Genomic DNA, 27,940 nt, shown 5'->3' with positions numbered 1-27,940 from the left:
GGTAAAAAAACAACAGGTAAGGTGAAAAAAAAATAAAAAATTAAAAGAGGAAAAGAAAAAAGAGGAGAGAGAGAAAAAAGAAAGAAAGAAGGTAATCATAAAATATGATTTATAAATTAAAAGCATCTTTAAAAAGGAAGCTCTTCAGAATACCTTTAAAATGTTTTAGATCATTTTCCTCTCTTATATGCTGAGGTAAAGTGTTCCACAGTTGCGGAGCCATTACAGAAAAAAATATCAGGACGACGAGTTCCAATAACTTTTAAAGATGGAACTGTTAAGAGTTTTTGATTAGTGGACCTTAAAGAACGGGATGTACTACGGGGAATAAGTCATTTATTAATGAATTGGGGTTCGTTTGAGGCCAATGTTTGAAAAACTAAAAGCAGAATTTTAAAAGTAATGCGATGGGTGACTGGAAGCCAGTGTGAATCAATCAGGAGTGGTGCAACATGTATTAGATGGCTTTAATATATTAATATTTATGAGTGGAGGCAATATTTAATACATAAAACATCAATTAATGCCACACTCTACTGTATCTTAATATTCTTATTGTCATTCATTATTCACAGAAATTTCATACTTGTTTTTTCTTATTTTTTAACCTCGTAACAAAATCCTTCTAAACTTCATTCAAATCCTTATATGGCCTCAGCGGCTACACTCGAGTGTCATATTTCATGTAATACTCGAGTATACAAGTAGCCAGCCTCCTCATCGGCCTTTAAATAATTTTCTGATTGTTTAAATATAGTTGAAATAAATATATAACTTAATTTGTAGAAAACCTATCTCATCTTATGCAGATATACTGAATGGGGCTCCGTATTCGCGGTTTCCGTATCTCTGGATTCACTTATTCGTGATTTTAAACCTAAAATTCCTTTTTCTTTTTTGGGGCTATTTTAAGCCCTGTAAGCCCCCCCCCCTTAAGCCTTACCTGGTGGTCTAGCGGTTTTTCGGGGCAGGAGCGATCTTCCCACGCTCCTGCCCCGTGCAGATCGCTCACAGGAAATGGCTCGAGAGACTACGTGAGCTCAAGGTAGCCATTTCCTGTGAGCAATCTGCACGGGGCAGGAGCGTGGGAAGATTGCTCCTGCCTGAATACCCGCTAGACCACCAGGTAAGGCATAAGAGGGGGGCCCGAATATTATTCACGGTTTTTTTAATATTCGCCGGCCGGCTCTGCCCCTAACCACCGTGAATATGGAGGGGGAAGTGTATATTTATTTCAACTATATTTAAACAATAAGAAAATTATTTAAAGGCCGTTGAGGAGGCTGACTACTTGTATGCTCGAGGCCATATAAGGATTTGAATGAAGTTTAGAAGGATTTTGTTATGAGGTGAAAAAATAAGAAAAAACTAGTATCAAATTTCTGTGAATAATGAATGACAATAAGAATATTAAGTGTGGCATTGATTGAGGTTTTATAGATTAGAGAATGACATGGGGACAAATTTGTCTCCGTCTCCACAGGAGCTCAATTTCCCTGTTCCGTCCCTGCGAGTTTTGCCGTTTTCCCTGTCCCTTCCCCATCCCTGTAAGCTCTTAACCGCACAAGTTTTGAGTTTAAAGTGTTTGAGGCTTGTGCATATGAGGACAGAGCTTGTAGGAATGGGTTAGAGATAGATGAAGAACTCGCTGGGACAGGACGGGAAAATGAGTTCCTGCGGGGACGTGGAAAAAAATCTGTCCCCGTGTCATTCTCTGTATAGATGTACCGCCATTAGCAAGTCTTAGGATAAGGTAGGGGGAGTGAAAGGAAGCTCTGGAATGAGATGCATAGGATGAAGTTAAGGGGTGATAGGCTCAGGAGTAATCTAAGGAAATACTTTTTCACAGAAAGGGTGGTAGATGCGTGGAAAAGTCTCCTGGAAGAGGTGGTGGAGACAGACTGTGTCTGGATTCAAAAGGGCCTGGGATAGGCACGTGGGATCTCTCAGAGAGAGAAAGAGATGATGGTTAGTGCGGATGGGCAGACTAGATGGACCATTTGGTCTTTATCTGCCATCATGTTTCAATGTTTCTATAACCATAAAGTTCTATGACATCACAATGCAGGTGTAAAGAGCCTTAGCCAATAGGAAGGGGAGGAGATAGTGGATACTCTGGATGGGCCATTTGGCCTTGGTCTGCCATCATGTTTCTATGTATAGGGAGAAGAATCAGGGCCTGATTCAACAGGGGCTCCCACTGACCTTGCAACACCCCACCTCAATAAATATGCTCTTAGTCACTGCAATTATTCTAAGAACCAGACCTGATGAGGGACCTCAGGACCCGAGGATGAGACTTGGGCTCTGAAAGACCTTAAACAATGGAAACCACAAAGTAGGTGGACCTTCCCAAAATTGCAGTCCCATCATTTTGGGAATGAAATAAAAATCAGCGCTGAAAATGGTAGGTTGACCATTTTGCTTGCTCCGTGTGGTCCTGTGGCCTCCTAATTCTAATCCACGGACCTGCAGTTAGTCTTTCTGTGTGCATCTTATCCCAAAGGCTTATATTTAAGCATGCCCTGCAACAGCTTCTTTCTCAGTTTCAGCACATTAAAGCTACTCACTTATCTACCGTAATCACCCCTGTACTATTAGGGTTATACATTAACAAAGATAAGGAGGTCCTCTTGCCACACAGACTATCCCTTCTGATCTCACTCTTGAATTGCTCTTGTTCTATCTTATAAACTACTGGTTTGGGTTGCCTGCTAAGGTAATTTATCTGTGGTCATTGTGACAACATAGAATTTAAAAAAAAAAAAATGGACCTTAAAAGGTGATTATTATGCAGGGTCAATAAAGTTTTCAAATATTCAAACAGACTGCCAGGCTCCAGTGGGGAGGGAGGCCCGAGTCTGTCAGGAAAAGCTGGTTAAATTAATAAAAAATAAGAATTAATTGGTAGGCAGCTGCTACATTTTGATGAGAGGTGTAAACAAGTGTGGCGTCGTCGCGTCAAAACTGGCTGACAAAATATTGACCTCCACGAAACTATATTTAGAATGGCAAAATGATACAGATAAAAACAAGTAGAAGGGCTGCCTCCTGCAGGATTGTTTACTCTTTCTTTTCTTTCTACCTCTCTGGTTTTATTTACCTCTACTTCTCCAAGGCCTACTTCCACTGTCTTCCTATCAAGAGAGGATTGCTTTTTACTTTGAAAGTGCCTGTTGAAATAGAGCTTACACCTTGCCAAGGAGAATACAACAGACACAGAAACAAGAACTAGTAAGTTTTGTGCTGGGCATGGAAAAGGAGGCTGCTAAGCTTGTGGCATTTTATTGTCACGTGTGAGCTGCTGTAGGTACTTCCCACTCGATAATCAACGTTAACTGGCCAGTAAAGGCTCCTGACCAGTTAAATAGCACTTAGCCAACTGTGTATACAGTGGCATAGCGAAGGTGAAGGGGCGCCCGGGGCGGTGGTGCCACTCTCCCCCCACTTCTTCTTCCCCGCCCCCCCAATGCCGTGCGCGCGTACGTCCCTTCCCTTCCCTCGTGCCTCTAACTTTTCCCGGCGCGTGCAGCATCACCAACTTGCTGCCCGCATCAGTGTCGGCTCTCCCTCTGATGTCAATTCCTAAGCGCAGGAACCCGGAAGTGACATCAGAGGGAGAGCCGATGTTGGTGTCAGCAGTAGGTTGGGGTTACTGCTCGCGCCAGCGAAGACCTAGAGTTAGGGTGGGGGGGAATTGAAGGCGTGCGGAGGGGCGGGGAGGAGTGGAAAGGAGTGGGGGCAGACAGGAGGAAGGTGCCGGCGCCACCGCCAAGACAGTGCTCGGGATGGACTGCCCCCCCCCTTACTTCGACACTGCATGAATATGTGTCACTGAATATTCATGGCCAGCAGCTAGCCTGATCACATACTCTGTTGCGCAACATAGCCAGTTAGCGCCAATATTCATTGGCCGATCAGCTAAAGTTGAGAAGACAGACCCAGGTCTATCTTTGACCACTATGACTTTCAACTAGTGAATATCAGCTTAACCTGTTATGTTGAAAGCGGCTAGAAACAGACTGGAAATTCAAGGCCGGTCACCAGATATGGCCCGGCATTGAATTTCCGGGTTTGCCACCAACCGCAGGAGTCAGCCTCGCTAACTATAGTGGTCTGAATATCAGCCCTTTTTTATTGAGCACCTTCCTTATGTTGCTGATGGTGAGGCTGGGATGTTATTCTATTCCCTTATGTTTTCACTTTCATATTGTAGAAGCAAGGGAAGCTGGCGGAAAAGACAAAATTATAGTCTTGTGTGGCTAGTTACACTAGAGCTACCATATTTAACGATGGACAAACCCGGATGCATGACCCCATCACATTCTGCCCCAGCTCCACCCCCAAAAAGCCTCATCTCTTTTTTTTCCCAACCTCCACACTGCATCTGAAGGGCTCGTTGAAGGCCCTCCAGACGGGGCTGGAGCTCAGGGCTTTCCAAAACCTGAACAAACTGCCAGGTTTTGGAAAGTCCATCCGGGAACCCGGACAGTCCTCTAAAAGAGGACAAGTCTGGGTTTCCCCAGACGTCTGGTAACCCTAAGTTAGACCATACCAAAGTTGCACTGTGCAACTTACATGGCTCGTTGCCTGTGTAAAGCAGACCTGCCAAATCTCCCATATTAGGCTTTCGCAGTTCATCTCTTGCATTCCTGCTGTGGAACCACTGAACAGCCTTCCCTTCCATTGGCAGCAGGAGATTCATTAATAACATGTCATCTCCTGCTGCCATGGGACCAGTCTTGTGATAAATACTACAACATTTCACAGCTGTTAGCAGCAGAAGTTGATGTTTTATGAAGGCATTTCCTGCTGCATGAGGGGTGAGACTGCTTTTAGAAACTTGGCTGAGGTCTGCCAAGGGGTGGAGCCAAGAGATGGAGTGGGAAAGTCTGAGGGCATGGTTAGTGAGGCAGAGCTGGGACGTGGCTTAAAATCTCCCTCTCCATATTTGACAGCTCCGTTACAGGGTGAAGGTCATTAAGTTTTGTTTTGATTCTATCCTTTCTATGGATCCTCTGTGTATTTTTGAATTCTGTCATTGATTTTCATCCCCACCATCAACGCCAGGAGGTTATTCTATGCATCCATCATTCTCTGTGAAAAAATGTTTCCTCATGGAGCCCTCCTTACAGTGGCGTAACAAGGGTGAGAGGCGCCCAGGGCAGTGGCGCTCCTCCCCCACCCTTGTCTCCACTCCCTCCTTCCCCAATCCTGCCTGCTGTGCGCGCCCTCCCCCTGTACCTCTAGTTGAAGTTGTTGCTCACAGCAGTCAACAACATGCTCCTTGCAACCCCATCGGCTCTCCCTCTGATGTCACTTTCTATGTCAAAGTGTAACCACCACATCTTTGCCTTAAATAAGTGAAACAAAAGCCTTTTGGGGTTCTTTGAAAAGGACTGCGAAGCGTGGTCTGCGTCGGGACCTTTGAATAGTTTCATAAGCTAAGTGAATTTTTCAAAAATCTTTTTTGTGACCTTAAGAACGTCAGATCTTAGGCCTCTCCCTACACATCATATGGAATACAGAGGGAGGAGCCTAAGGCCCTGATTGGCTCAGACGCCTAAGGCTCCTCCCAAGGGCATCTAAACCAATTACTTAGGCTCCTCCCCATGCATCACATGGTGCACCGGAGAGGAGAAGGCCTGTCATTTTCCATGAGCGGGGCTTGCAGCTGGAGGGACGTGCTTCCCTCCAGCTCACAACGTCTAGCAAAGGTACAGGGGGGAGGGGTTTTGGGGAGTGGGGGTGGGGTTCAGGGGAGTATAAAGTGGCAAGAGGGAGTGGGCTTTCGTTTCACTTATTTAAGGCAAAGATGTGGTGGTTACACTTTGACATTCACAAAATCTGTCAATATGCTGTTTCCACATCTTTGCCTTATATAAGTGAAACAAAAGCCTTTTGGGGTTCTTTGAAAAAGACGGTGAAACGTGGTCCATGTCGGGACCTTTGAATAGTTTCATAAGCTAAGTGATTTTTTCAAAAATCTTTCTTGTGAACTTAAGAACGTACACATTAAATATAAGCATAAATGTCCTTTAATTGATCACATCTGCAGTGATTGGGTGGTGGGTCCTACTATAGGGGCATTTGCTCTTGGTAGGGCTACAAAGCTCTGAGCATTTGTTGCAAAGTACAGTGAGCTTTATGATAATAATTCATTATAAGACTATGTGATCCAAGATCTTTCTTTTCCAATTGTTGGGTTATCTTTTTTGGATCTCTAAACGAATAGTTCCTTTGTCTTTGTCTCAAGGTGGCTATTTTAATTTTCACTCACACTAAAGATGGCACTATTTATATATATTTTTCTTTAATGGTTGGGAATCATACATAACAAGTCTCCAATACTTTACCCAACCTCCAAAGTATCCAACATTCCTATACATTATAAATTTTTCAGCAATCTCTTGTATATTTTAAATGTGACAAAATGTGGCCTCAGGTACACCTCTTCCACCCTTGTGTCTGGGGGATCCTTGATAAAGCAAATTGTTGCGAAACATGTCGGATCATATAACCCAGTAACATGAAGAGTGCGATACGTTAAGTGCACAATTTATTTGAAGATCCATTAATAGTTTTAAATAGAACAATCTTAAGGAAATTTCTAAACTTCTAAAAATATCACGACTTAAAAAATATTACAATGTTAAGAAAGTTCAACAATTTAAACAATTGAAAAAAGAATGTGAGCCAATGAGGAATAAGAACACCAACATTGAATACTATCAAGGGTGGAGGAGGTGTACCTGAGGCCACATTTTGTCACATTTAAAATATACAAGAGGATGCTGAAAAATTTATAATTCCACGGGTAGGAATGTTGGATACTTTGGAGGTTGGGTAAAGGATTGGAGACTTATTTTAATTTTCAGCCATGTTTTCTGTTTCAACCAAAAATGACTATGGGATTCATCTTCAAAAAATAAAGATGTCCAAAAAGTAGCAAAAACAGGCAGATGGACGTTTTTCTTGCCAAATCCTTCCAATTCGCTATTTTCAGAACCTCTTTCAAGATGGCTATCTATCCTGTTCATCTGCAGTTCGTCTACATCTAAAGGGGGCATGATGTGGGCAGGGCTAGGGCGGGTATATGGACATTTTTCTGCCTTAATCAAACATTTTAGAACTCATCCAGGGCACAATTTGAATGTTTGGGATTAGGCCTATTTTAACAACAAATAAGTGCCAAAAAGGTAGCCACACTGACCAGATGATCACTGGAGGGATATAAACATGCCCCTCCCCCCCTCCCAAAGATGTAAATGAAACAGTACATACCTGCCAATTTGACAGGCTTGGATGCTATGGCCAGTCCTAATAGAGCAGCAAGCAGGTATCTGGAGTAGCCTGGTGGTCAGTGCATTGGACTGATGAGAAGGGGACCCAGGCCAATATCCCACTCTTAACTACTACACTTGTGGTGGAAGGTGTGAGCCCACCAAAACCCACTAAAAACCTACTCTATCCACAAATATGTGACACCTGCTGGCATAAGGACTATTGGTGTGATGTACAAGTGGGTACAGTAGGTATTTGGTGGGTTTTATGTGAAGTTCACTCCAGTGACCCCTGAGGTGCCCCACTGCTCTGCTGGGACGTCTGTGTGGCCAGTCTACTACAAATGCTGACCTCTCCTACATCCCACCGGTTTGTTTTATGCATTTTTCTTTTGGACATGCTTTTTTCGAAAATGGTTCAAAAAGATAGATGCACATCTGAAAAATGGCCATTTTCCAAAAAGCAGGATAGATATTTTACAGTTTTAAAAATGGGCATGTGTGGTACTGGATTTCTGTGCGTGTTCCGCCAGATGTCCAAACTCGGATCTGGATGTCATATCGAAAATGGCCGTCCGTGTGTTTTGGATGGAAGGCAAAAATGTGTGCTTTCTTCCATTTGTCTCCATCCCTCCATCCTCCTCCCTCTAAAAGTTGCCCCTCTTCCCACACTCCCATGAGTGCTTCCTCCGTCTTCTGTAGGCATCCCTAGCCTATTTTACAATCCCTGGAGGTCTAAGGATGTAGTTAGGGCAGGAGTGATGCTCAGCTACTCCTGCACATTCTGGCTATGCTCTCAAAATGGCTGTCACAACTCGGCCATCAGTCTTGCCATCATTACACTACTAGACCACCAGAGATTGTAAGGTAGTCCTCATGGGTTGGTGGGGTGGGGATACCTTTTGCATTTGATTTGACACGCAGCTCCTGATTGGTGAGAACATAAGAACATAAGAAGCGCCATCTCCGGATCAGACCTTCGGTCCATCAAGTCCGGTGATCCGCACACGCGGAGGCCCTGCCAGGTATACACCTGGCTTACCCTATAGCCAACCATATCTCTATATGCCTCTCTCAAGGAGATATGCATCTAGTTTGCCCTTGAAGCCTAGGACTGTCGATTCTGCAATAATCTCCCCTGGGAGAGTATTCCAGATGTCAACCACTCTCTGTGTGAAGCAGAACTTCCTGATATTAGTCCTGAACTTGCCCCCCCTTAGCTTCATTTTATGTCCTCTTGTCCGTGTCAAATTGGACAATGTAAATAATCTTCTCTGCTCTATTTTGTCGATTCCTTTCAGTATTTTGAAGGTCTCGATCATATCCCCACGCAGTCTCCTTTTCTCAAGGGAGAACAATCCCAGTGTTTTAAGTCGATCCTCATATTCCAGTTTCTCCATACCCTTCACTAGTTTAGTTGCTCGCATCTGCACCCTCTCCAGCAGTTTTATATCCTTCTTTAGGTAGGGAGACCAATGTTGGACGCAGTATTCCAAGTGGAGTCTGACCATTGCCCTATAAAGCGGCATTATAACTTTCTCCGATCTACTCGAGATTCCTTTCTTTATCATGCCCAACATTCTATTTGCCTTATTTGCCGCTGCCGCGCATTGTGCCGACGGCTTCAGGGTCCTATCTATCAGTACACCCAGATCCCTTTCTTGTTCACTTTTTCCCAGAGTTGCACCTGACATTCTGTACTCGTATTCCTTATTTTTACTGCCTAAATGCAGGCCCAACTTTAGTACAGGAAGAGGCGGTCGGAGCATACAGCGAGTGATTTCCTTCACTCACTGGCACTCTGGCTGCCCTATCCTGCCTCTCCATCTGCCCTCTCCTGCCTCCCCTTCACGGTTGAAAAATACCACAAATGACCGGGATCATGAATTCGCGGGGGAGCACTATACCACTCTTCACTCTGCTCGCCCATTTAAAAAATCAGGATATTTTAATGTAATGTTTAAATTAATATCTTTTATGCATGAAGGAAACATATTAAAAATTAAAAGTGTACAACATGAAAATCTACTTTTTTCATACCAAAAGCACAAGTTTATGATACAAACATTTCAGTCATTCGACACACAAGAAGCTCCTTTTGTAAGACTTCCGAGAGTGGGATCTTGGGATGCAGTGGGAGGAGCCAAAGGCCCTGATTGGCTCATAATGGCCATTTTGAGCCAATCAGGGCCTTCGACCTCTCCCACTGCATTCCAAGATTCATTGGGAAGAGGAAGCCCCTTCATCTGCAGCACTTAGCCCTGTAGGCAGAAGGGAGTGAGCTTCCCTCTTGCCATTTGCTCTTCCGAATGGGGGGAGGATCCAGGGATGTGGAAGGGGGCCATAGGAATGTTAGGGGGATGTAGATGGGTGGAGATGTCATGGGATGTCAGGGGAGGCATAGGATATCAGGACAATGTCGGGATGTGAAGGGGGGGATGTGGGAGATAGAGTGATGTCAAGATATGAGGGGGGATGTGGGGGATGTCAGGGTAATGTCAGGATGTCAGAGGGGATGTGGAGGATATCAGGAGGAGGGATGTAGGGCTCCATGGCTCAGCTAATCCTTGCAGGGGGAATCCCCATCAGCTGAGCCACCAGGAATCCCCCAAAATGGCTCAGCTGATGGGGATTCCTTCTGCCGCGATCAGCTGATGGGAAACCTATGGGTTTGGGGTTTTTTTCCCCACTCTATGGGTGGTGAGAAGGGGGTCATGACTACTGGAAGAGTAAGGGGGAGTTATGCCTTAAATCCTGCAGTGGTCTTCTTGTCAGTTTGAGCACCTTTGTAGAACTTAGACATAACTCAAACAGGACTAACTGCCGGCATTTAAGTTCCCTTTTGGAAATCTTTGATTATTGCTGCAGTACATCCAGGTTGAAGCCTGCCCGATTCCCACCCACAATATACCTCCCAACATACTCCTTTGCTCTCTGGACACACAGCAGCTTAGAAGTGCTGCTGCACATCCAGAAAATTGGTTTTGATTATTGGTACTTAGACATCCCTGCTATTAGGACGTCCAAGTGCCGACTTTGGCTGGTTTTTCGACGTTTTAAAGTTTTGATTATGAGCCTCATACTGTTTGAGACTGTGTCCTATTATTTTTTCTGCTTGATTGTCTAGTGTTGCCTTATGATTAAGCTGGTCTTGCTGACGTGGTCCATGCTGTAAATTCACTTTCTTCTGCCCTTTTGAGAATGAGCCCTTGATATTATAAGGCTTAGGGCAACCTGTAGACTGGTACATCTCATGCAGTGCTTTTCATAGGTGGCTTCATTATTTTTATTTTCTAGTTTGTAAACATGACAGAAGTGTGTAGGGTCACAGATTTACATCACTTCTTCAAACAAGCTTCTTTTGGTGGTAGTTTGTGGTTCCAGAAATGATATCAACAGATCATGCACGCAGAGGCTTCAGATCCTGTGTGACATATGATATTTGTTATCTAATCTCAGGTCAACTGCAATCTATCAACCCAAAGTCCTTGAAAAGGGTTTTTCCATGCCGGTCCCATTCGTGTCTCATCACTTCCTCTTCTGTGAATGGCTATTTTGTTTTATCCAGGTGATTATCCATTTGCCAAAGCGCATCTTTGATATCAGCTACAGAAATTGAGAAAGGAAGAATCTTTTCAAAATTTGAAAAGACATTTAAAGGCATATTTTTTTTCAACTGGCCTTTTTAAATTGATGAGATATGAATCTGGGACTACAGTCTGCATTTATACATTTTTATAATTTTTAATTTGTATTCATTAATTAACTAATTTTTAATTTTTGTCTTATTAATTTGGATGTTAAAGGAAATTATAATAATAATAACTTTAATAACTTTATTTTGTATACCGCCATACCCAGAGAGTTCTAGGCGGTTCACAGCAGTTAATAAGATTACACACGAGATAACATTGGAATTAACAATTTTTTGGAATGTACATGTCGTTGAAGTTCACAGGGAGATACAAGGAATATACAGGAGTATACAAGGAATATATAAGGAATATAATACAAGGAATATACAAGGAATATGCGAGTAATATACAAGGAATATAGTACATGGAATATACAAGATTGTACAATAGTTTTTTATTTTTTTGTATAGGGGAAAAAAACATACCGGTCAGGGAAGTTAGTTGGTTTGGAGGGTACCTTGGGGGGGGGGAAGGTGGAGGTTCAAGAGTGATTGAAGGGAGAAGAAGCCGCACGAGAGAGAGTTAGAGATTCTGACCGTGGAATAAGTGAGTTTTGAGTTTTTTTTTGAAGTCCAGGTAAGTGGGGGCGTCAAGTATAATTTGGGCAAGCCATGAGTTTAGTTTGGCCGCCTGGAAGGAGAAGTTTTTGTCGACGAATCGTTTGAGAGGACATAGTTTTAGGGAGGGGAAGGCGAACAGATGAATTCTGCGAGAGTTCTTATTGTTGTGATTTAATTTAAAGTGGGGGGTGAGGTAGCTTGGGGATAGACCAAATACCGATTTGAAGCTGAGGCATGCGAACTTGAACTTGATTATGCATTAGAAATGTTATCAAATCGTGCACTCAGCACTGTTGCTCTTACCTTTCATGGTCTATCGTGGCACAATGATGACACTCAGGCTTTTATCAACTCAAGTGGAATTTATTTGGCCGCAGCCATAACAGCACAATTACATAAACTGTTATCAAACTTATCAACGTAACATCATTATCAAGCATGAACGGTGATGAACTGTACACTGTAACCGCACTTCAGAAAATGGCATAACACACAATGTACATCACCAGGCAACATATAAGGAACATGGTCAGGCGCACAGCATCATGCTCTCTATTCCGCACAATGTGGGGCGCTGTACAAGCTTCCCCAGCTCGCCGGACCCTTCCCGTTCAAGGAGGTGTCCCCTCGTCAGCGGTACCTTGTTGTGAAGATCATGGCCTGGCCCCCTGCCGTCCAAGCAAGGCGACGTGCCCCATGTCTTAACCACTGTAAAGATGTCAGCCTTCTACCCATATGCTGTGCTTACCTACCACTACCCGTGATAGCGATCAGTCTCCCTGGGTCTCCGTCGGGAAAATGGATGACTTCCCTTCCGCTTCCCCTTCTTCTCCTAACCCCCTCCCCCCCCCTCGCTGATTGGTTCCTTCTCTTCCCTCCCCCCTCCCCCCTCCCATCTTCTCGCTCCGGCTTCGGCCGATTTGGCTTCGCTCCTCCCTATACGGGTTCGGAGCTTGTTCTTTCTTTTCTTTTCTATTTAAATGGAGGTATTTTCATAATTTTGACTGAATTATATTGTAAACCGCTTTGATCCTTTTTGGCTGTATATGCGATATCTAAAGATTTTAATAAACATAAACAAAATCATGAAATTTCTGTATTCCTGAACAGTTTGGCAGTAGCACATTTACATTTTATGTTACCGAAGGTGACAGAGCAATTCACATGGACGGAAGAGTTTAGAGGTGGCAGAGGAGACCCTGAATCGTGTGGAAACTGTTGAACGGTGACCTTCTCGTCTCTTGTGAATAGTAGTTTGGTGGATATGTAGGAGTATGTAGAAATTGCCTGGTAAAAAGTGCTGTGGGAGCTGTATTAAAATTCTTATTCCCCTCCTTCCAGGGGGAAAAAATGTCATTTGAGCATTTTTCACTGTGGTTTAAACAGTAGAATAAGATGGTGATCAATTTGGCACAAAAGGTCCAGAGTAGCAACCAATCAAGCTACTGCCTAGGGTGGAATTCATGAATGCATGAGATAAACACAGAGGAACATTATGTAGGAAAAGAATGGAATCCAATGAAAACAAAACTCAATGGCCTCATAACTGAGGTGAATTTTGACGGCAGCTTCAGGGGCTGGGAAGCAAGCCAATGCTAGACTGACTTCTGTGGTCTGGGTCCTGTAAATGGCAAAAACAGATCAGGATCAAGGCTGGGATGGCTTCGACGGTATCTCCAGTAGTTGGGAAATAGGACCGGTGCTGGGCAGACTTCTATATTCTGTGACCCAAAATTGGCAGAGAGAGAGATATCGCACATATCAGGGTTTAATCGTGAAGAACTTAGCATTCAACTTAGTAGATCATTCTATTCTTTCATCCAGACTACAAGATATTGGGATCAATGATACAGTCTTTAAATGGTTTCAATCCTTTCATAATGATCGTACATATAATATTTCCTATGAAGCTCATTCCTCTCGAAACTTTACTCTTTCTTCTGGTGTGCCTCAGATTCAACACTATCTTCTACTTTGTTTAATATTTTTCTTTCTCCTTTACTGATTCTTCTTCAGTCGTTAGATTTCACCACATTTGTCTCTGCTGATGACAACCAAATCTTATCAATTATTCATCCTTCAGATATATTAACATCAATAGCATCAATGACAAACTGAAACACCTAACAAACTGGCTCATCCAAAATAAATGAATTATCAATTCTTCAAAATCTAAAACTTTACTCTTCGGGGAAATAAAAAAATTCTACCTTATTATATCCAATTCTACTAAACGATACCCTGATACCTTTGGTTACCACAACGGGGGTGTTAGGAATAATTTTGGACTCTACACTCTCATTTAAAACACAAATTTCCTCAGTTGTACGAAACTGTTTCTATGATTTACGGCATATTTGATTGATTATATTCTCTACTTCAACCCTCTGCTATAAACGTCTTGGTCCATGCTCTTGTCATCAATTGATTAGACTATTGCAATTCACCATATAAAGGTATACAAGCAAAGGAACTCAAAAGACTTCAACTGATTCAAAATACAGTCATAAAACTTATAACAGGTTATAAAAAAATACGACCATGTTACACCACTACTAAAATCAGCTCATTGGCTACCAATATCACACAGAATCACTTAAAAAATTATTTTTAGTATTTAAAATCTATTCTACAGATACCCCATTATTTATCAGTAAATTCTTAACACCCTCTACTCCATTTTGAACTCTAAGATCTCTCAATCAAAATCGCCTAGTAATTCCTAACTTTAGAGCAATATTCCTTGAGTCTATACATAATTCAATTTTCTCTATTCAGGGTCCAGAATTATGGAACCTTTTTCCAAGTCGTCTCAGACTTCAGACATTGCTCAATATTTTTAAGAAAGATCTCAAAACTTTTTTATTTACTGATGCTTTTTCATAAGCATTTAATTTTATAACTAGTACTATAGATCACACCAGTTAGAGTATATAGACCATTCCTTAACTTCATATGTTACCCTTCCCCCGCTTCTCTATTACAGATTGTATTTCATCCCTTTTATCCTACTGTATCACACAATGTTTTTATCTATTATTTTATGGTTTACCATATTACTTTTTAAATATTATTAGTTATTTGTATCCATAATAATTTTATTTTAAGCCAATTAGCTGTAATATAATTTGCAGAATATCAAGAATAAATAAACTTGAAGAAGTGGAACCAGTGCAAAGGACCAGATTCAACTCTGGCCACCTTGTTCGGCAGACAGGATGAACCGTACAGGTCTTTACTGCCAACATTTACTATGCTATTATATATAAGACCAAGGACTGTTTGAGTGCCTATCAACATTATTCACTTTGGTGCTATGCAAAGTCAAGATTACACCCCTGATGCAGGCAACTGCTGAAACATGGCCACATCGGGCCTATGTTCATTGAATAAATCCATTTTGGTGTGTCATAACGGTGTCACATTCTGTTCTTTTCTCTGTTGGCTGTTCATCCTGGACTTTGCACTGGGTTATCCCTGTTGATTACTGTTCCTGGTTCGCCTCTCTGTTGAACTGAATAGGAAGATAATTCTATATGAGTAACAGTGCAGAAAAGAAGAGAAGGCAGAATAGTGTATGATGTTGCACTTAATCTAAAAAGATAACATACACGTCTATGTGCTTTCTAAAATCCCAGAATACTCCCATACACAGTTCCCTGCTCCCCAGTCCCTTTTCCCTGCTCCCCCTGTCCAGCAGCACTTCTTACCTGCTCCTCTGTTCCTCTTCCCTGCTCCCCCTGTCTAGCAGCACTCCTTACTTTCTCCCCCAACCCTCTTCCCTGCTCCCCCTGTCCAGCAGCACTTCTTACCTGCTCCTCTGTTCCTCTTCCCTGCTCCCCCTGTCCAGCAGTACTCCTTACTTTCTCCCCCGACCCTCTTACCTGCTCCCCCTGTCCAGCAGCACTCCTTACTTTCTCCCCCTGACCCTCTTACCTGCTCCCCCTGTCCAGCATGCGGCTCCTCTTCTTTAAAACAGCCTACCGACTGTAAGGAACCTCGCAGGCCGCTCTGAGGCACGGTGACTTTTTGTGTGAGACTACGACGGGAACTCCCTACAGCCATTTCCTCATGGCGATCTGCACGGGGCAGGAGCGTAGGAAGATTGCTCCTGCCCCGAAAGCCCTCTAGACCACCAGGTAAGGCCGGGAAGGTGGCAGGGTGGTAAAAAATATGGGTTTTTTATTTTCCCCCTCCCCAGAAAAAAATTGCGATTATGTGAAATCACGAGTGCAGAAACCGTGAATGGGGAGGGGGAAGTGTAAACCACTTTGATCATAAACACAGAAAGGCAGAATATAAAATCCCATCTCCTTTCCAGCTTCAGGTCCTGACCTAGGAATCAAACTGAGAACTTTCTGCCAACTTAACTTTAAGCTTTGACCTTTTCTGATCCAATACTCTACCTTTGGTATCTAGTTTATCTCTAACAGGTTTTCACTGTGGATTTTTGCAAAATGAGAAGGACTCTCTATAAGCCTATTAAAAATACAGTATCTGCTTGGACATGTGGTATGTGTTGGACCTATTATGTGTTTCAAATGATTTTTATTATAGTTTTTATTAGTTTATATTATGTGTTTCATATTATTTTTATTATTGTTTTAAACTTGTCACGGCTCAATAGACTCTTGACAAAGGCATAGATGCCGAAACGCAGTCATTGTCGAGTCTTCGAGTCCTCACAGTGAACTTTGAACTTTATATCCGTGGCTGAATTATTGACATATCCTCACAACTCCTTTGTTGTGTCTTGGACCTAAGTTGATGAGAAGCAATCTTATCTTGGGTATGAGGCTTCTATATTGCTAGGACTGTCCGCTTTGTGCCTGGAGAAAAAAAAAGAAAAGACAGTAGGATATGCCAATTAGAATCAGTAAATGGTTTTGTGTCGTCTGGAAAGATGAAGCCATTCCTAGTTTTATTTCTCTGCCTTATAGTTTCAATTTCAATAAAAAAAGAAAAAACCTCCCCCCCCCAGGGCTGCTTTATCTTGCTCAGATAAAATGAAGGACCTCTTTTCCAAAGCTGTGATAGTCATTCTTCTGCAAAAATGCACTGAATCCCAACGGAATTGAATGGACTTCAGTGCATTTGCCACATAGAATCACTAAAAATCATGCTCTTCAGGAAATTTATCAAGACAGACCCATGATATAACCATTTACCTCCTCTTATCCCCAGCACCTAATAAATGCCAACCAAAGAACCATCTTGTAATCTTATTGGATATGACCAGAATGCCTCTTTTTGTATTCCGCCTAGAACCGTAAGGTATTGGTGGAATAAAAGACACTAATGTACGGTAATGTAAAGTAATGGATTGTGGCTTTGTAAAAGGGGCCCTAAATTTGTTGGAATCCACTTCTAATGATGAAGCGAGAAGTTGACTCCAGCTAGTTGTGGCTCAGCCTAGATCAGGGATCTCAACGTCCCTCCTTGAGGGCCGCAATCCAGTCGGGTTTTCAGGATTTCCCCAATGAATATGCATTGAAAGCGGTGCATGCACATCGATCTCATGCATAATCATTGGGGAAATCCTGAAAACCCGACTGGATTGCGGCCTTCAAGGAGGGACTTTGAGATCCCTGGACCTAGATGAATGCTCTGTGCAGCGCTGAAAGTCTGATACTCCTGCTAAAGCTGTTGGAAATTCACTTGGATATATTAAAAAAAAAGTGCTTTCACTTGAAGGGATAACGCGCCTTCTTTTTGCAGTGAAAGTTGTCTAATAGGCCTGGATCCCCTTGACCTTCTTGACCTGTCTAGTCAATTGATCAAAATATGATCACTTAACAACTGCCTTCTTAGACTCTCACTGGCTACCCATACAAGCACGAATTCAATTCAAATTCCACTGCCTAGTATTCAAAGCGTTACACGGCTCTTCCCCCTCCTATCTAAACAACCGCTTAAACCAGATCTCCTCCTCAAGACACAGAAGAACCTCGAACCCTTTCGCCTTCCCCCCACTCAAAGGCACACAATGCAAGAAAATGTTTGACAACTTTCTGGCAACACAAGCAGCAAAACTCAACCATTCCATCTCCAATCTGATGACAATTTCAGACAACTTCAAAACATTCCGAAAAGAAATCAAAACCCTGCTTTTCAAAAAATTCATCCAAACATCTTAACCCCTCGTCTCTTACCTCCAGAAGACTCACCTATCTCCAGATATTTCTCCCCCAAATTACCCACCTAAACACCTTCCAAGTAAACAAACCCCAAAAATAGATTGTAATCTTACCCACTCTAACTGTATTCCATTTGTCTTTTTCACACAGTTCTGCACTGTCAGTTTAATATCCATCCCGTAAGTTCCCATAGGATTCTATCCAGCTATCTTCCCTATGTTTAAAAAAAAAAAAAAATTGTGTCTTCACTGGAAAATGTCCAGACAAATCTTTTGTAATCCGCCTTGAACTGCAAGGTATAGGCGGAATAGAAATCCGTAATGTAATGTAATTGACCCTTAAACTGAATTATCCTTAGTGGTACAGAATCCTCTATAACCCCTGGAGACTCGTGTAGTGGATTCATCAATACATTATTTCTGCACAGATTTCTTGCACTCTTGGATGCGAAATTACACAAGGCAATCGCTCTGCTAATCGGGATAGAGTGCAACAATGAGTCCACTAATCTGGATAGGGTTTAACTCTTTATCCAGAACAACTTTTGTCATATATCTTTTTTATATCTATCATTTTGGGAAGATGAATATACCTATTATAGTTTCCTTCCCATGATTAGCTCTAAACTGTGGGATAATATAAATTGCTCTAATAAACATGCATAACAAATGATCACAAGGAAAGTGCTAAACACGGCTACTAATATTATTTATTTCATTCATTTTCTATTCCAAAGAGCTCAGAACGTCTTATAGGTTATGTATTTATTTTAATTAACGCATCTGCTGCCTAAACATCCACACCTTCTAGCTCCCCATGTGCTGTTCTTACAATATTTCCCTTGTATTTCCGTTTGGTCTTGGGGCGGGGGGTGAGGTCTCCGCTGATACTTCACAAGTGTAACGAAAAAATCACCGTTGCTACTATTGTTTTTACATCAACATTTCTCATTTTAGTTTAGTTCAGCTTATTTCAAATGTTGCTATACTGCCTTTCAAACAGGTAATAAAGAAATAGTTCACAATTGTAAAAAAAAAAGTGGAAGAAAAAACCAAGAAATTGGGGGGGGGGGGGGGGAAGGGGAAGAAGTGGGAGGAATCTCTTCAGGTCTGCTGTCCCCGATGCTTTTCCAAAAGCCTTCATGAAAAGGAACGATTTCCGTCCCTTTTTTTTTTTTTGTAAACATTTTATTAATTTTCCCAAAAAAACTTAACAGTGCACAATATACATATTGGCAACCAGAGAATAAAGCAAAAAATGCACATTCAACTTATAAATATACACATACAATATCTTTATCCCACCCACCCATCTAATAAATAATTCATAATATACAATAAATACATATTTATACTTTCCAAATCCTAATCTTATATAATAACAAAGTATCCCCTCCCTCCTCCCACCCACCGTAGATGTGAATAGAAGTAAACCAAATTAAACACTTTAGTTATACTGCATTCATAAAAGATGTCAATGGTCCCCAAACCAATTTCAATATATGACCATGTCCTAATAAATGTAATGTAATGTAATTTATTTCTTATATACCGCTACATCCGTTAGGTTCTAAGCGGCTTACAGAAAATATACATTAAGATTAGAAAAATTCCCTTACTGTCCCGAAGGCTCACAATCTAACTAAAGTACCTGGAGGGTAATAGAGAAGTGAAAAGTAGAGTTAGAGGAAAAATAAAAATAAAATAAACATTTTAACAAGACAGCATTGATCTAAATACTTTGGAAGGTAGAAGAGAGGAGAGAAAGGAATAGAAGCAGAAGGGGGAGCCGTTGAACAGTAGAATTCTGGAGAAATTTAAATGATAGAAATAGAACAAAACAAAGACAAAAGGCAAAACAATAGATAAGATTAAAGATAAATCATAAGCTGGAAAGAAAAATAAAATAAAACTTTGTCTTCAATCTTAAATCCGCATTCATTTTCTCATTCTTATATGTGGAACATAAATTTGCCCACCAAAAAGAGAAATTAAGCCGATCCCAATGATATGTTATCATCTGCATAGCAATCCCGGTCATGACTAAAAAAAAAGACGACTTTTATAATGATCTATGGGGGGAGGGGTTAACATGTAATAATGTTCCGCATATGACTAATTCATACGTTAATGGGAATGAAAATTCAAGTATTGCATTAAGGCCCCTTTTACTAAGGTGCGCTAAGCGATTAGTGCGCACGCATGTTAGCCTATGGATGCGTTAGCATTTAGCGCGCTGTAATCTGATTAGTGTGCGTTAATCGGTTAGCATGCCTTAGTAGAAGAGGGGGTTGGTGTAAAAGGATTCAGGCTGTAAATAATCTGGGCAGGAAACAAGCAGTTTGCTGTGTATCTTTTTTGCCAAGTATGAGCGGTGGAGGGAAGATGACACAAGTTTTCATGTTCTGATCTCTTGGGACAAGAGGAAAATATAACCAATAAGGAGAACATAAGAACATAAGAATTGCCATCTCCGGATCAGACCTTGGGTCCATCAAGTCCAGTGATCCGCACATGCGGAGGCCCTGCCAGGTCTACCCTGGCCTAGTTTTAGTCCCCATGTCAACGTATGCTTCTCAAGGGAGATGTGCATCTAATTTACCCTTACCCTTATTACTCTATGCCACTCTTAAGGAGATGTGCATCTAGTTTACCCTTAAATCCTAGAACGGTGGATTCTGCAATTACTTCCTCTGGGAGAGCATTCCAGGTGTCCACCACTCGCTGCGTGAAACAGAACTTCCTGATATTCGTCCTGGACCTGTCCCCCCCTCAGCTTCAGTCTATGTCTTCTTGTCCGTGTCACATTGGACATTGTAAATAACTGCTTTCCCTGCTCCATTTTGTCGAATCCTTTCAGTATTTTGAAAGTCTCGATCATATCCTCTCGCAGTCTCCTCTTCTCAAAGAAGAAAACCCCCATTCTCCTAAGACGTTCCTCGTAGTCCAGGTTCTCCATACCTTTCACTAGCTTCGTTGCTCATCTCTGCACCCTCTCTAGCAGTTTTATATCCTTCTTTAGGTATGGAGACCAATGCTGGACGCAGTATTCCAGGTGCAGTCTGACCATGGTTCTGTAGAGCGGTATTATAACTTTCTCTGATCCTGCTCTTTATCATACCTAGTATTCTATTTGCTTTCTTCTATTAATTATCCGCTAGATGTACACACCACTTATGCACATCATTTATCCTCCCTCCACTTTTACAAAACCGCAATAACGATTTTTAGTGCAGGCCAGTGCGCTGAATGCTCTGTGCTGCTCTCAACACTCATAGAGTTCTTTTGAGCATCGGGAGCAGCGCAGAGCATTCAGCATGCCGGCTTGTGTTAAAAATTTAATCTAATTTTTTTACTTGCTTTCTCCCTTCTATTATTATTATTATCATATTTACCTGCATTCATGCTGAAATGTTTTTAGCCATAAGGGCTCATTTTTCAAATGTTACACTATCGGTTTGATGGTTTAGGATGATCTTACTTATCTTACCAGTTTCATGTTTATATATACGCTTAGTAATGTTATTGTACAAGAGTGTGATATTTGAAATGCAGTTCATTTTTCTGTGCCTTGTTATATTCTCAAAAATTTCAATAAAAATACCTTGACTTAAAAAAAAACTGCTATCGCGGTTTTGTAAAGGGGGGTATTTTTAAAAACTTTTTTATACCATTTACAAAAAACTAAATGGTTTACATTAGAGAATGACACGGTGGTTGTTACCTGTGGCTAGCCGTGGGTAACCCGCCAAAACGGTGACCAAAAAAAAAGGTCACCGCGAGATCGGGGACAAGGCCATTCACTGCCCTGTGGAGCGGTGAATGGTTAGACGGGGCAGTGAACAAGCGTGAATGTGCAGTGAACGAGCGTTCGATCTGGCAGCCCACTCTCTCCTGCCGGCCGGCCATGCATCTCCCTCCCTCCCTCCCTCCTTTTCCCTTACTTTTTCTTGTTGAAACTGGCTATTTCCATACCTATGAGCTGTATTACAGCCGGAGCCTTGAAGTTGCGTCGCGTTGCCTGCTGGAAAAGTCTTCTCCGACACAACTTCCTGTTTCCGGTTGCATCGGCGGAGACTTTTCTAGCAGGCAACCCGACGCGACTTCAAGGATCCGGCTGTAATACAGCTCATAGCCTTGTGGAAATCGCCAGTTTCAATAAGAAAAGGTAAGGGAAATGGAGGGAGGGAGGGAAATGCACGGCTAGCCGGTGGGAGGGAGCTGCTGGACCGCGTGAAGGGTGCTGGGGGTGGGGGGATGGAGAGGAGAAGACGCTGAAGACGGGGACGGGGACGGGGCGGTGAAAGGGACAGCGGGAACGGTGACGGGGCGGTGAAGGGGACAGCAGAGACGGGGACGGGGCGGTGAAGGGGACGGCGGGGACGGGGCGATGAAGAGGATGGTGGTCCGGGGACGGGGACAGAATTTTTCCCCGTGTCATTCTCTAGTTTACATCAATGTAAAACATACATAAGATAACAACAAACCATATCGTACAATCTACATAATAAAACAATTTCTTCACTTGTCAACTAATAAATCACAAGAGTACATTAGCAAACAAGGTTAAACAGATTCTTTTCTTCAAAAGGTATTTTGGGGGTTTCTCACTACTAGATGATTTTTCAATAATTGATTGCAGTTGTGTCTACCTTAGTACGGAACCTTTTTTTATATCAAGAATTGTCTTGTGTTTATTAAAAAACTAAAAAGAAAAATAAGCTGACATGCCAGTTAATGCTCTCTAATAGGCAAAATATGCAAAACACTTTAAGGCAGGTTGCAGTAGCCTGTCTTTGGGGACAGAAGACATTCTTAATGTATGTGACTTACCTTGAGCTACAACTGAAAAAAAAGGCATGACCTAAATCCAAAATCTCTCCTCTTCCTTTAAGACAGAGGTGGGCAACCTTGGTCCTCAAGAACCACCACCCAATCAGATTTTCAGGATTTCCCCAGTGAATATATTTGAGATCTATTTGCATACAATGGAAGCAATGCATGCAAATAGGCCTCATGCTTATTCATTGGGGAAATTGTGAAAATCTGATTGGGTGGTGGTTTTCAAGTTTCAAGTTTATTTAAGATATTTGATATAATCGCAATATCCAAATCCAATACGATTTACAAAGATTAAAAATAGGAAAAATAAAAAAAATCCAACAAACAGGACATTAAAACCAATTATGACATAAAAATGCAATTGAGAAGGAGGGGGGTTAAAAAAAATTTGATTAAATACAATTCCAAAATAAATGAAAAAGGATGGGTAAGGAGACAAAAGGTTAGGAAACGTTACCCACTTAATTCTTGAGGACCAAGGTTGCCCACCCCTGGGGTGAATATGATCCCTATTACAAAGCACAGAAGAATACCATCTGATGTCATTGGTGACGTTTTGGAATTGTATTATTATGTTTATTTTGTCGTTTTGCATTTTTCAGGCTGTTAGTTGTTTAAGGTTCTTTGAAAAGAGGGAAATGCAAGACATAAAAGATGACTGCAATCTTAAAAAAAGTTCTAAAATATTTCACCATGTTCAAGGTGGGAGATTTACCAACCCAAAAGGAAACATCAAGTTAATGGTTCTCCCTGTTCTTTTTGCATGGTGCATCATTAACGAGAGCATACACTGAAGAATACCTCAATGTTTCTGGTCTTACAGTGCCAAATAACATTTTAGAAGATGTTATTTTCTGCATTCCTGATAGGAAGTGATACCTACTGCTGGATTAGTAAAGCCACAGTTTAATTTTCCTTCCTCAAATTGCAATTACATCTGTATCCTAGGCAGGGCCGGATTTTCCTCTAGGCTAACTAGGCTTCAGCCTAGGGCTTCAAGATCAAGAGGGGCCTACATTCAAATTGTTAGCAAAATTAAAATTACACTATTCTAAAAACAGTGAACACTAAAACACTGAACCGAAAATAAGGAGAAATTCTACGCTTCGGAACATGCTCCGGCCGCAACGGGGCGCCGACTCGGCTTCTCCCTTTCTTTTTCTCACCCTGGGAGGAGGATCGGGGAGGGAAAGACGTCAGTCCGGAAACAGCTGGGCAAAGCCCACCCCCGCGGGGAGAGAGGCAAAACGTGGATCCGTCAGGACAGGGCGGCCCAGACTGGCATCGGGGGTGGGGGTGGGGTGGGGGGGGTTCAGTGAAAGGGGGATGGGACGCAGGCAGGCTGGCATCGGAGGGGGGTGGGGGGTTTAATGGAAGACATGCAGGCAGGATGGCATGTGGGGGTGTTCAATGGAAGGGGGATGGGAGGCAGGCGGGCATCGTAGGGGGGGTGAGGTGAGGAACGACGCACTGGGGGCACTATGGACATAGGAAGGGGCAATGTTGTGTGTTATGTTTGATTAGTTATTGTTACAAGTACTATATATGGTGCTGAGAATAAATGTCCAAATAAGTGTTCTCGACTTTTTTTTATTTATTATCCGTGTCACATTTTTTATAAAGGTTAGTACCAATAACAACGTTTCATTTAACATATTGATATATATCACAGTAATGATGTATTTTATTATCTCTCATGTAATTTACAGACTTAAAAATGGGAGGTGAAAGGGCCTCATAAGTGGAATAGCCTAGGGCCTTTTTTCATCTAAATCCGGCCCTGATCCTAGGGCAGGGATTTAGGAGTTCAGGCCTCAAGTGCCACAAATAGGTCAGGTTTTCAGGATTTCCCTAATGAATATGCACATGATAGATCTGCATGGAAACTACCTCCATTGTATGCAGATCTATCTCATACATGTTTATTAAGGCTATCCTGAAAAGCATAACCTGTTTGCGGAATTTGAGACCTGAACTCCTACATTCCTGGCTTAGGGCCTCTCAGGCTTCTCCTGGAGTCTCACGAAATTCACAGTGAATACACTGGAGGTAAATTTCATACACTAGAATCCCAGTATATGCTAATTTATCTCATGCAGATCTATCATGTGCATATTCATTATGGAAGTCCTGAAAACCTGACTTATTTGTGGAACTTAAGGCCTGAATTCCTGCCTGTGCGATCCCCAAGGTTTGGGAAATCTTCCCTTTTGGGTTCCATAACAACTTAGCAAGTACTTCAAGCAATGGTTCAAGAAAGGGACCTGACAAAGGAACTGTAGTCATCATCCCAGGCTTCCTCATGTTGATCTTCTAACAATCTCTATGGTTTATTTTTGCTAGGTAAAACCAGAACAAAAGATAAATACCGGGTGGTATATACCGACCACCAGCGCCTAGAGTTGGAGAAGGAGTTCCATTACAGTCGCTATATTACCATCAGGAGGAAAGCTGAGCTGGCTGCCACACTGAATCTCACAGAGCGGCAGGTCAGTGCATACACAAAGAGTTGCACCTTATTGGTTAAGGGGTTGGAGGAACTGGCGTACAGAGAAAGATTAGAGAAACTGGGCCTCTTCTTCCTCGAACAGAGGAGATTGAGAGGGGACATGATCAAAACATTCAAGGTACTGAAGGGAATAGACTTGGTAGATAAGATTGTTCACCCTCTCCAAGGTAGGGAGAACGAGAGGACACTCTCTAAAGTTGAAAGGGGATCGATTCCGTACAAACGTAAGGAAGTTCTTCACCCAGAGAGTGGTGGAAAACTGGAACGCTCTTCCGGAGTCTGTCATAGGGGAAAACACCCTCCAGGGATTCAAGACAAAGTTAGACAAGTTCCTGCTGAACCAGGACATACGCTGATAGGGCTAGTCTCAGTTAGGGCGCTGGTCTTAGACCAGAGGGCCCCCGCGTGAGCAGACTGCTGGGCATGATGGACCACTGGTCTGACCCAGCAGCGGCAATTCTTATGTTCTTAATTTGATAAATAGCGCTAAACATTGCGTTCAAAAATTTGGAAGTGTACCAAATTTCCACGCCCAATTGAATTGAAGAACAAGCCAGTTTGCACCAATAACTGGGTGCTAATCAATTGTATCGGCACTAATTGGGATCAATTGAAACTTGAGCATGCTGGGATCTGTGCATGAATTTTACATGCGGTCCCTAAAAGGGAGCGTAGTCATGGATGAACTGCGGGGGTTCCTGTCGTTTATTTGTGCTTAATTTAGGTGCAAGGATTTACAGCAGGATTTAGTTGGTCTTAATCCTCATACCTAAAGCTAGTCATGGTTCCCGGTGCCAAGTACAATTCTATAAATAACGCTCTGGAATTCGCTGCCTAACCATTTGCGCAGTGAATCCGATAGAAAACAATTTAAAGCAAAACTAAAAATATTCTTGTTCCAGGATGCTTTTGGACAACAACTGTCCTCTTAAGGACAAAAATTAAATCAAAATGATTACTTTATACCCTAACTGATTGTATTTTCCCTTTTTTGTTGCACTTTTCTTTAACGATTGTAGGTCTTCCCCTTTTTCCTATTGTCTGAAGTAGGTCTATATGTCTTATCAGTGCTTCATTATGACACTTGGATTTTATCCAGTATCCCCAGTTTGAATATGTTTTTATGTGAATTTTATATTGTACACCGCTTAGAAACTTGATTAAGCGGGTTAAAATTTTTTTTTAATAAACTTGAAACTTGAAACTCAACTTTGAGGGCCGTTTATGGACTAGCGCTTTGTGTGGTTTTTAGTCAGCGCAATTTTTCAGCACCATTTAGAGAATCTCCCTCTTCCTACTCTTTCTGGCTCATTTTATACGTTGCTTAATATTTCTTTTCTCCGTTTTTCCCGCCCTAGCACATTATTTTATTTTTACTTCTCACCTTAATTTGTCTCTGCTGTGCAGGTTAAAATTTGGTTCCAAAATCGGAGGGCGAAAGAGAGGAAGGTGAACAAGAAGAAGATGCAACAACAGACCCAGCAGGCCAGCACCACGACTCCTACTCCCCCCTCGGTGAGCACCACTGGCGGCATCGGAAATATGTGTAGCAGCAGCACCAGCAACAGCAACTTGGTTTCTCCTTCTACAATGACTATCAAAGAGGAATACATGCCTTGACAGAAGCTATAAATCTATTTCGTACACTGAAATCCACATGGGAACGTACTAAGTAACTCCCTTGTGAGTCGGAACATCACAACTCTTTTATGAGTCGGTATAGGTGCCAGCTCTGTGAGTATAGTGGGCACTGAGCAACTTCTTTCATTCTGTCCAGGGAGGGATAATTTGGGTTCTCGTTAGCACCCCCCAATCATTTTGAAAAGTTGGCACCTATGAGTTGCGCCTCCACAGCAACCATTTTTATGCAAACTTCAGTCCCTCTAGAGTTATGAGACCCAGCTGATGTCATTTCCTGAACACCCAGAAGAAGAAACTGTTTTCCTATGGATTGTATTTATACCTTTGTGTGATTTGTATAAACAAAAACTCCTCAAAGATATGATAGTTAATGTCACTGTATATTTTAGAATAATTATTAATCTGGAAGATATATTTTTACAATGTAGAAAGATGGATATTTGGGGTGAATGGGGTTGGGGACATTGAAAATAGTAGTAGATTTTACACGGAAAAATGTTGTTTAGAAGATTTAGACAAGAGATGATGTAAGCAAAGACCTACCTTTTGGTTTCTTCTCATAGTAAATGGATATAGTGTAATAACAGAGAGGGTTAATTCATGACAGAAAAAGTAGAAAGTTTAGGAAAGTACTGTAGGAACAATATACCATAAAGAGGGAGAAGAGATGAGATTTCCTTTACTGTGTTCTGGGAAGGACTGTGATAAGCATGTTTCCGATGAAAGAAGACCAGCCAACTTCAACGGACAAGGAGACAGCGGGCAAAAACAACTTCAGGAGGCTACAGTAGTTATCAAAGATCAGTTTTTATGACAGATGGTCAAGTAGTAAGTCGTTCACTGGAATAAGTACAATTGTATTCAGAAATGTTAAACTGGCAGAAAGTAGCATAGATCCTTTATCACAATGAGCTGCGCTTGTGCTAATACCCAACTACCCTGGGTTCACAATCTCCACCTCAAGGGTCATGGTTTCAGTTTTCTATAAGCAGACACAGAAATCCAGCCCAGGTTTTCTGTCCTCCATGTGAATTAAAGAGAAGGGATCATTACTTTGTTTTTACATTATATTTATAAATACATAAATATATATATATACAGTAGAGAGGCATTTTTTATTTACCTTGTACAGTATCTAAAACAAATCTTTAGCTTTCCTGATTTTTTTCCTCTCCTGTTTGAATCTGTGTTGTCACGTACTGAACTCACACATGGCCCTTTTACAGGTGTGTCCCCCAGTGGTAATGCTGGTGATAAGACTGACTCGGATGAGA

The 27,940-nt window shown here is 41.9% G+C and overlaps 1 protein-coding gene across 1 annotated transcript in view; it reads left to right on the top strand.

Moving 5' to 3' along the window:
• Positions 1-27,739, top strand: part of CDX1 (caudal type homeobox 1) — a 51,970-nt gene extending 24,231 nt beyond the window's left edge. Inside the window, exons 2-3 of the mRNA XM_033927263.1 lie at positions 24,860-25,005; positions 26,433-27,739. Coding sequence (XP_033783154.1) covers positions 24,860-25,005; positions 26,433-26,645 — 359 coding nt within the window. The 3' untranslated portion in view covers positions 26,646-27,739. The remainder of the gene's footprint in view (positions 1-24,859; positions 25,006-26,432) is intronic.
• Positions 27,740-27,940: the final 201 nt, after the last annotated feature.

Source organism: Geotrypetes seraphini, chromosome 18 (assembly GCF_902459505.1).
Source record: "Geotrypetes seraphini chromosome 18, aGeoSer1.1, whole genome shotgun sequence".
NCBI lineage: Eukaryota > Metazoa > Chordata > Amphibia > Gymnophiona > Dermophiidae > Geotrypetes > Geotrypetes seraphini.
This window is presented reverse-complemented; position numbering and strand designations above follow the sequence as displayed.